This window comes from Papilio machaon, chromosome 20 (genome assembly GCF_912999745.1).
Source record: "Papilio machaon chromosome 20, ilPapMach1.1, whole genome shotgun sequence".
In the NCBI taxonomy this organism is placed as follows: Eukaryota; Metazoa; Arthropoda; class Insecta; order Lepidoptera; family Papilionidae; genus Papilio; species Papilio machaon.
Genome location: NC_060005.1, coordinates 5,363,028 through 5,374,287, shown reverse-complemented (window position 1 = coordinate 5,374,287; position 11,260 = coordinate 5,363,028). Strand labels below are relative to the sequence as shown.

General features: G+C 30.9%; 1 protein-coding gene across 2 annotated transcripts; it reads left to right on the top strand.

Moving 5' to 3' along the window:
• Positions 1-250: 250 nt before the first annotated feature.
• Positions 251-5,455, top strand: LOC106709194 (probable bifunctional methylenetetrahydrofolate dehydrogenase/cyclohydrolase 2). Of its 2 annotated transcripts, XM_014500911.2 has the most exons (6): positions 1,810-1,826; positions 2,978-3,075; positions 3,375-3,830; positions 4,558-4,766; positions 4,938-5,060; positions 5,161-5,453. In XM_014500911.2, exons 2-6 carry the CDS (start codon positions 2,984-2,986, stop codon positions 5,277-5,279), a joined length of 999 nt encoding a protein of 332 aa, XP_014356397.2. In that variant the 5' UTR covers positions 1,810-1,826; positions 2,978-2,983; the 3' UTR covers positions 5,280-5,453. The 2 variants fall into 2 exon arrangements, with proteins under 2 accessions (XP_045538798.1, XP_014356397.2); XM_045682842.1 differs by lacking the exons at positions 1,810-1,826; positions 2,978-3,075 and adding an exon at positions 251-265 and having other exon boundaries at positions 5,161-5,455.
• Positions 5,456-11,260: the final 5,805 nt, after the last annotated feature.

Genomic DNA, 11,260 nt, shown 5'->3' with positions numbered 1-11,260 from the left:
TCAATTCTTCTATATGCGTCATTCTACAAGAGTTCTAAAACCAAAATGGTAATGGCTCCCATCGCAAATTTTAACTCTTTCATATCGAAGAACCAAATCAGCTAACAGCATAAGAAATCTATAATTTAACATTAACTAACAAATTGACAAACAGTTACATGTGTGATAAAATGCCGCAATTATATTAACTTATCAACAATTATTATAAAATTGAAATACAATATCAATTATTACAGTTTTAGTATACACACAATACAATACATGGGTAAGTAGAAATTCAAATTATTATTACTATGAAGGTACTTTATATTTTTTGTACTTATGGTCATCATGAGGAAAAAAGAAATCATTATCACGAATTCCGAAGGTTTATGAAAGAGTAAATAAATTATGTCTTATTTTAAAATACGACGGTTATCGTATGACGCACCGTATATTAACAAAACAACATTCTAAATTCAAAACAACGAATCTTCCTAAATTGATAACTTAAAATTGTTTTGTTTTCCGTTTCGATGTTTATAAAAATGCTTCTATGAGTTATTATCGTAACAAGATGTTTGTATTGCGTTTTATTATAACGACACAATAGTTGATTGCGAAAGACATTGACTTATCTATGACCCGTCTGTCGCGTCACAACCGCGCCCACTCCACGCATTCAAGTGATGATTCAAATAATTACTAATATTATAAAATCAAAAGTCATTGTATCTGTTTGTTTGTTCTTTATTGTTACTTTAAAATTGGTTAAGAAATTAATTGAATTTTGGAAAAGAATGTCGTGTAATATTCTGTCACAAACACAAGGAAAAGAGTGAAACAGGCAATGTAAAAAAATGCAAACCGCAAACCGAATGCTCACTTATTATTTTATTTAAACTTTATTGTCCATTACAGTACAATTTGCTACACTAATTTTTATCATAAGAAACTAGACTGACAAAAATTCATTGTCTCAAGATATTGAATAGTTGTACAGTTGAAAACCGTGGGAAGAAATACTAGTGCAGTATTAGCGATAATTGCTATGGCAACATAATCTGCAAATGCTTATTGTTACAAGGGGCAATAATTATGTCTACAACCCTCATTCGCAGGAGGTTAATGTGACAAATAGATTAACCACGCGTATTTTATAATTATATAATGATTGTATTTTAAAAGGTAAAAATGTACGTATTTTCATATGAATTATAAAAAAATGGTAGATTGTCATAAGGTAAAATTTTACTATAACACTCTATCATAATTATTATGACCTGATTATTCACAAAGCAACGATGTTTAGATTTAAGATGAAACCAACATATTATTTTCATAGTTATTATAACATATATTTGAATTTGAAGGCCAAAATGATTAAACATTCCAAGCTACAATGTTACAAATTGCAAATGGTGTCGAAATTGCGCGTTGTATTTTTAAAATTGCATTAAGATAAAAAGGGATTCTTCCACGTCCAGTTACGTACATATCCGCATATATTATTTTAAAAACTATTAAAATTTACAAAATATAATCAATTCATGACGACAACACGACAGCGTTCTATTTTAAAAACATTTTCTAAAAGCAAAGATATTTGAAACAATAGATAATGTTATCGTGTTTTAGTTAGCTGCTTGCATATTTAGCATGCTTCGCAAAGGCTTCGGAACAAGACAACTGTCATTGTCATTTTCAGTGAAAGCAAATCGTGGATCGCGGTAAGGTTATTTTTATAACCTCTTCATAGTTAAAAATAATTAAAATAATCAGGAGTTTTGTGTGAGGTTCCTATCGATATATTTAACTTTTATTCAGGACAATTTTTGATTAAAAATGTAAGTAGGTTTTATTTAAATTATTCAAATAAACTTTCTATATTGTTTGTTTACCCATACATGGTTTTATTTTTCTTGAATGAATTAATGTTTTCCCTTCATAATATTTAAAGTTGTAGCGTTAAGTGGAGTAAATAAGATTATGTCTTATGTTTATCAAATAACACAGGTTATCTAAGTTGTTTTCGTCTTAACTTTTATCGACCACTGCGTAAACTTTTCTTACTACAATTGAATAACAATTGAATGATAAATATTAACACTTATGTTTCATCGTTGACGATTATTAACTTCAACATGTCTTTAAGTATTTATTGTTTGATATAAATTGCTTCTTTGTTTTTTTGATGATTTCGTTCATAAAACAATCATTGTTAAATTGCTAGAACTTACATACACAAATCCAAAAGTACATAACATGATAGATTTTATATTAAGACTATCTGTCGCCAGAGACATCCTCTGTGTGGAATTAAAAATAAATAATTAGTAGCCTATAATGTGTTCTTCCAGAGTATGTTCTATATCTAAGCCAAATTACACATTCTTTTAAACCGTTCTGGATATACCTTAAAACGAACATCCATCCATACATGTAAACATTTGTATATATAATATTAGTAAAAGTGTGACAATCTGTTTACAACAGTAAAACTATTCTATTTTCTATACAGCTTTAACAAGTTGACATTTTTTTTTTAAATTATCCTTCTCATATACTATTATGTTTATTTAGAACTTATAAAATGTTGTTTTAGCCATAGGTAAGCTTCTACATTTGCAAATTTCCTAATTAGTCAGAAGTTAACCGAATAGAGTTATTTAAGAGATATTTAAGTAACTGTTTTCATTGAAATGAAAACATTATCCTATCTAAATATTATTCTTGTTTATAACGCTGACACCATAATTCATTGTACTTGTACTTATCATGAATATAAAGTGGTTTTAACCAGTTTTAAACAACTGAAATGGATACACATTGATATAATGTGAACTAAATAACCTTTTTTACTCGATTACTTTAATTTAACACCTTTTATCCGTAAAAAAGCAGACATTACTGGTTATTAACAGTATATTTTTAAAGTGTTATCATAATATTAAAGTCGTCCATCTGTTTTGAACTAATGACCTCTATACGTCAACAGTAGGCGATGAGGCAAACTATTTGCTTTCGGGTTGTCAGTTCACTTTTATCTACCAAGATGAGAAGTCATACGTACTATGAGTCTATGGGAGCGGCCAGGTAATATTGCTGATGTTTTAGGTTTCATTTCTGTTGGTGTGTCTGTGTTTATTTCTGTTAAATTTCAGGTGTTTTTAGTTGCTAACTGCACTTATTTTGAATGGCAGTCGATTTTTTACTAAATTATAGTATCACTATCCAAAGAATTTTCAGTTTTTATTATTTATTGAGCACAAAAATAATAAATTTTAATTAACTATGGTGGAAAAAATTGTTTGGGGTTTTAAAAATTGTTCATTAATTAATTTATAAACTTTTGTATTTTTATTTGTTATAAATCATTTTTTTTTGTTCTATAGAATCATGGCCCAAATTATTGATGGGAAAGCCCTGGCTAAAGAAATAAAAGATGAATTGAAAACTAAAATTCAAAGCTACATAAACTTAGGCAACCGTGCACCGTCCCTACGCTGTATAATAGTTGGTGAAGATCCCGCAAGTCATACATATGTCAGAAATAAAATACAAGCTGCAATAGACGTTGGAATTGATGCTACGACATTAAAATATGATGGAACGTTGAGTGAAGATGAATTGATTGCAGCGATTAATTCTTTAAATACCGATAATAATGTTGATGGAATTCTTGTACAATTACCATTGCCGGGAAAAATGGATGAAAGGAAAGTATGCAATACAGTTGCACCGGAAAAAGATGTTGATGGTTTTCATATAACCAATGTTGGACAACTTTGTCTTGATATGCCAACATTTGTGCCGGCTACTGCCCTTGCTGTTGTGGAGATTTTAAAAAGGTGAGTTTATTTTAATAATGTTTTTAGAAATTACTATCTTGTACTTATTACTTATAAAAAAAAAATATTTTTTTAATTATGATTTTTTGAAATTACTATTTTGTTTTTAGTACTTAAAAAAAAATATTTTTTTAATTATGATTTTTAGAAATTACTATTTTGTTTTTAGTACTTATAAAAAAATATTTTTTTAAATACGATTTTTAGAAACGACTTTCTTTTTCTTATTACATATAAAAATCATTTTTTTTTTGAATGTTTGCCCCATTGAAGATAACATCGATGATTATTGCATATTCAAATGGGTTTTAATTATTATAACAAAACAATTGTTACTATAATAAAAACGATATTGTAGGTAGCGTTCAAATTATTACCTCTATTCAAATAATGTTTAAACGTTATTTAAACTAGAGTTGCGATATTCACGTTCTCTTTGAAATGGTATGTACACTGGATAGACAATTATTAATCCGTAACCGCTCTCCATTCCATATATCGCACGATCTAATGAAACAGATCTCTGGTTGACCTATTTTCTCAGCAATAAGCCAATGTGATGAAATGTTCATCACTATTCAATGTTTTTTTCAAAACTTCTACTTGTATGTCGGAAATAATCCGTACATTTTAAATGCATAGAAACTAAAAGCTTACTTTGTGCCTTTTAAAATACGGCAAAATCAAAGAGTAGATAAAAAATAGAGTGATTTTTTTTGTATCTTAGGTATAAAATAGATACATTCGGTCGGAATGCAGTTGTAGTGGGTCGTTCGAAGAATGTAGGAATGCCGATCGCTATGATGCTCCACAGCGATGGTAAACATGACAGTAAATTGGGCATGGACGCGACCGTGACTGTGTGCCATCGATATACTCCAGCGGAACAGCTGGAGTTCTTCTGTCGTAATGCAGACATTATTATAACTGCTACTGGTATGTACCTATGTGTATTCTTTAAAGACTACATGACCTCTATAAATAATGTCACCGTAAAACATTTTAAAGTTATTTAGTTATTGACCGTCAAAATAGAAAACGCCTACTTTGTTAAATTATATATCGGTCGATTACTACTGGTTGTTCATATTTCGTCTATATTTGTAGGTGTTCCTAAATTGATAAAGGCAACAATGATAAAGCCCGGCGCTACAATTATAGATGTAGGAATCACAAGAATTACGGATGAACAAGGGAAGACGAAACTTGTTGGTGACGTTGATTATGAAGGTACGTTAATATATATTGCAAATAATATATTATATAGAAGCCTTGTATTTTTAGGTTAAATTGTTTATTGCTCACCATTTCATGTTAATTTTTTTTATAGAGGTTAGTAAAATAGCTGGAGCGATAACCCCGGTTCCTGGTGGCGTTGGTCCTATGACAGTCGCGATGTTAATGCACAACACGCTTCAAGCCGCTCAGAGGCTCGCGAGAAAAAATTAAACACGTTTATACCTACGTGACCTATCTAGATTATCTAATCAAAAAAAGATTAGTTATTTTATCTCGAATATGTTGAAATCTTAATTCAGATTATGTATTTATTTCATAATATGTCTATTTCAAAATTGTTTGGTTAATTTTTATTTGCACAAGAGTAGAAAAACTCTAATCAAGATTCTCTTTTGATTGTATTCAAACGGAAAAAGTTAATAAAATAGTGTTTACTATGAAAAATTGTGCCTTTACAGATAATTAAAAAAATATCTGGTAGCATTTAAGAAAAGTATTATAAGTTAAGTAACTTGTTATAAGTTATTTATATTAAGTATTAAGGGTCATTTTCCTGAAATACATTCCTCATTAGTTTTTTTTTAGAATGGATGTGAAGTATAATTGAAATACCTAAAATCAAATAATCTCTTATTTAACAATATTACTGCTCAATATATCTATGGCTTCTACGAATAAGGGCTAATTTGCAAATTGACAACTTTTCAACACAAGCTCTCAAAGTTTTAATCATGGAAATAGGGCACATAGTCCCTTTTACTTCAGCAAAAAATAACATTTAACCATGTAAATGTGTGTTTTGTTTAGTACATGTTGTTAGCTAAACTAAGAGGTAGCTTTTAACATAAAAAAGTAAAAATTATCAATTTGTTACTTTGGTCCATATACATAGGACCCATCGATATGTAGTTTTCATTTATTATTAAAAATATACATATTGCATTTATAATTTAATGATATATAGTTCCTTTAACATGTTGTTAATTATTTCATTTAAATAGTAAACGATATTTTGTTACTTATGTTATAAAATGTTAATAAAAATACATAACTTTAGTGTGAATTTACGTACAAATAATTGTATTTATGTGTTATGAGAGAAATTATTACATTAAATGCTTATAAATTAAAACGTTTTCTTATTATTATTACTAGCAATTTTGTTACAAAATTTCCAAAACCTAAATCAAGATCTTCGTTATGTTCTCGGAATTTTATTGTTAAATTACGAAAAAATCCACATTCATTTCTTTTATTTCATCGTATAAAAAGAAAACTTCTATCTGCGCCACACACGCCTCGTTTTGTTTGAAAATAAACATCAATTTGCTCGTTTTTCTCGTCTAAACAAGACATAATTAGGCGCTCAGTTGCTGAAGGCTTTTATAAAAAAAAATACTAACATTCTAAAATGGATAAATAACCCATTAATTTTAATAAGTGAGATTTATAAGAGGGAGTTTACACTGTAGGCAAGTAAAAAATTACCTCTTTTATTTAAATTAGGGTGTGCTATTCTTGCTCTTTTTCACCGAACAGTCTCAGAGTTGTTTTCTTGTTGAACCGTTTTAAATACTGAGATGCCACGAATTAAGTGATATGATGCATATTATTTATGATTTACTTATGTCTTATTTTATGACCTATCAGGGAAAACTTACTTTACGACTAGTGTTAGATTTAACAAGATGTTATTTTTTTTGTAACTAGTATGCTCACTAGTTGTAAGTAAACTCTACTGTTAGACATGCTTTCTTGTTTTTTGAAACTCAAACGGTTAGAGCAAGTGTCACTTTGTATAAATTGTAATTTTTGAAGCTCAACTGTGAGTATCGTTGTACCTCAGTAAACGTTAAGGATTTTTTCCACATACAAAATATAAAAAACCTCAATAGGCGATGAAAAAATAATCTAAATATAATTTCAGTCTTTGATTTATTGTCCATCATTAGATTATAGTTTTTCTAAGAAAATGCAAGGGCTAACTATGCCGTACACGACGGGTTCGGGTCCCACGGCACAACCTGTCTTAGACTTCGCGTTGCAGTGGATGTCGTTATATTGTAAATAAATCAAGTGCACTTACCAACGCGATGCCTGCAACGCCTGCAGGTCACTCCGTTCGTGTTAGTCGAGTCAAATAGTCTATAGGCCCGCCTGACGCACCCGATGCGCCGCTTCCTGTAAGGTTGCTATAGACGCGTCGTTATCGAACCGAACGCGGAACCAAATGTTCTAGCGATCCTGAACGCTAGGAAACCGTCACGTCCGATGTGTAATTACCGTTCAAGTTTCTTTGACTCCTGCTGCTCCATGCTGAAGCTTCGAACTCTGCCGACTATCTGTCTTCCCCGCGCAATCTCCGCAGGGCCAGCGCCCGACCGTAGCGGTGATTTCCAACTACCCGCTTGTACGTTAGAATAAAAATGAGCCGAGCTACCTACATTAACCCTATGTAGGCGAACCTCCTCGCGACTTTTCCAGTACTGAATTAAAAATAGCCAAGTTATTCAAACATACATCAGCTACCTTCCAGTAAAAGTCCCGTCAAATCGGTCCAGTCGTTTCAGAGATACCCGGAACATAAAGTAAAAAATTGGATTTTTGGAATAAGCAATGCAAATTGATACTGTTCGTAAAATATTTTTTTCTCTTTTATAATACAGATACTCTAGATTTTATTAATTGCATAGATAATATAATAGTTCTGGTCGTATTGTGCGCCGTGTGGCCGGACTTTCAAAAATATGTTAGGATTTGCCATCATAATCATCTTGTCTGTAATAAGTAATATAGATTAAGAAACTTTGGTTCAGTATTTATTTATTTTTTTCGCTCAACCGGTTCTTCGTAAGATATAATAATAATTACTAACTTTTCATAGATATAAAAGATAATTAGGTGCTAATTTAACGTATTCGTAAACGCGGTCTTTCATAAGACTTGTCTACACTAAACATACAGACATCAAATAGTTTGCGATCACTAGCAAAAGTTAACATAAATTTAAAATGTAACATTAGGGAGTCAAATATGTTATTTGATATCTTTAAAGTTAATAAAAAGAGGCACATTTAATTTAAGAAATGAAAAAACTTTTTTTTCTTTTATGGCATTTTCTATGCTAAAGTAGGTTTTATATATTTCGTGTCAAAAAAACTAACTGCGATAGCAGCGCCTCTCACCGGTTTAGATATCTCTGTTTCACTATAGATTACAATAATATTATTGTCATTGTCAAACAAGATTACCGCGAGCCTTGACATTTGACATTTAGCGGAATGATGTAGATAAAATATAAATAGGTCGATTACGTATGTTTCCTTATTGACTAGTAGCGTTTTTTGTAAAACAGATTACCTCATGAAAGTTTAAGAGAAAAAAAAAACGATGAATCTTTATAAGTACTATTATTCCCCTATTATTTTATGAATTTTTATCTCAGTTCATTAGTAATTGTACTTTATAATTCCTAGGGAGATTATAACCAGCCAAAATTTACAGTCTCCTTTGGTTGCCTCAGATATTTCTAATTAAAAATAGTGTTTTAAAAAAGTTAAAATAAAACACAACAGGGAATTTTCGGCGTTTAGTGTTTCTGAAAACTGTTTCTGTAAATTACACATGAAACACATTACAGTATGAAATTAATTTTTTCCAGTTGTAATCCAGTGCTGATTTAGATCGTTTGACTGGAATAATGTAAACCGGACATTACTGGCACCTATACACAACCGAAACATTATTTCAATAACATATTTTTGTCTCTCTCAATATCTTTGATAAAAAAACGTGCTAACAATAATAATATATTCTTTTGTACCGTTTTCAAACATTGGCGATAACCAACCATTGCCCGGATAGATTAAAAAAAACAAAACTAAAAAAGTCTACGATTTTATCGATACTGGGTTACAGTGTACAATATAACAGTATTTGTATTCAATTTATTTAAAGTAGAGCATTTTACATTTCACTAGTTCGTTGAAAACGATATCGCTTAATTGGCCTGTATTACTAGTCTGTCATAAAAAATAAATTGCTCTTCATTGCTAGTAAAGCTATTCTATTCATTACTTCGTTTGGTTAACTTGTGTAGTACCTTTGGGGAACTATTACTATAAAATATCACGTAGGTAACATGACTAACAGCTTTTGCGCGCGACTTCGTCCGCACTTTATAAAAAATAGCCTATGTGTTCTTCCTGACTAAATTCTAGACCTATAAGAATTTCATTAAGATTCGTTGAGCCGTCTCGGAGATACCTTATAACAAACATTCATCCATCCATCTAAACATTCGCATTTAAAATATTAGTAAGATGTAATAAGTAACCTAACCTGACGTTACTTATATATGTTCTTTTATTTATTAAATGCCATTGTCATAGAATACTAGCTGTCGCCTGCGACGCTGTCCGCACGAAATAAAAAAAAACTATAAGTAGCCTATGTGTTCTTCCAGACTAAGATCTACATATATGCCAAAATTTCAGCTTTTCGTTCAGTCGTTCTGGAGATACCTTTAAACATTCGCATTTATAATATTAGTAAGATTTTTTATTAAATATTATACCAAATATCCTTAGTATAATTTAATTCAAATAAAAGTTTAGATAAAGCACACTAGTTCTATGTCGAGAACCGTAACCTAATGATGGCTATACATGTTGGCCGAGGCTTTCCAAGTGTAGGCCAACGCGAGTGTAGGCAAATTAATACAAGTCAAGTGTACTGTTTATACGTTGGGCAAGTCGATGCAAGTGGCTAATGTAGACAAGTGATTAATTCTACTGGCGCACGGACCAATGTGTAGACACCTCTTACCAAACACGCGTGAACACGGCGAGTCGTGGCAATATACTCCAAATGAACCATATACTTGTTGGCGCTTGTGCACATTCTTGAGCGTGCAAACATTGGCTCGAGCGATTCCAAGCTGTCTATACTAGTATATGTTAGTATACGCCTTCATTCGGCAAGCCTCGGCCAATGTGTACAGCAGGCGTAAGATTTATAAATATATTTGGAAAGCTTCAAAATGTTTTCTTTAAACGGTTGAATTCTAAAAATAAACGCCGGTGCAATTTCTATAAAATGATTGTAACTTCGAGATTCCATGATCAGGGATTGGCCATAAAACACTGGATTTCGCAAATAATCGTCCCTCGCAAAGTTATTCGACTATAAAATTCCTTCAATTTTACGGTTGATTGTATATAGTAAAAGATTGCGGACATTGTTTTAAAGTTTATAACGGGGCAGGGGATACTTTGTTTTGCTTGTAATTCCCCATTATTCACTTTAAGTATAAATTTTTACTACAAACTCCAGTTATATGGGTGTTATAAAGATTTTAATCAAAATAGCACGAAGCTGAAAACTCAAATTTGTTTTAAATCAAATTATTGATTGGAAGACGCCAAACAGAAGGGGAAGAAATCTGCAGTAGAAAAGAAGAACAAAGTAAGTGTGTAAAAACATTTTTACCTTTGATAATATTTATGTTTTGTTCTGTAAAAATATTACGACAGTTAATAAAGATTTTAGTTGATATTCTAGAAATTTGTTTATTGTGAATTTAATATTTCCTTGAGATTTGCTTTGTATCAAGTCGCTAATTCTAATTACTGTCTGCTAAGTATTCCCAGAATGTCCAATTAGTTTCTAACCTTTACTTATGCGTCTATAAATCCCTATCAGGACGCGTGAGCCGATCTTATTACGTCCCTTATCCTGTACAATGTAAACTAAGAGCCGCTACGTGGCCGTTTTACGGAACAAAGTAATTGGGTTATTTAAACTCCGTTACAGATCCTTTACATTTTAAGGACTTTACGACCAAGGTGGTGTATATAACATGGACAATATGTCGCAGTTGTTCAATGAAATCGTATTTAATTATTCTTTATTGAATTCAATATAATATCTGTGCATTTCACAGAATTATATAACACTAGCTGTCGGCCGCGATTTCGTCTACGCGGAATTAAAAAAAAACATAATAAGTAGTCTATGTGTTCTTCCAGACTACAATCTACATTAATCCCAAATTTCATCAAGATCCGTTGAGTCGTTCTGGTGATACCTTCAAAGAAACATCCATCTAAACATTACAACATTTATAATATTAGTAAGGTAGTAAGTAACTTCGATCTTAAAAAAAAAATAATAAAAAAAATTGACAGAGA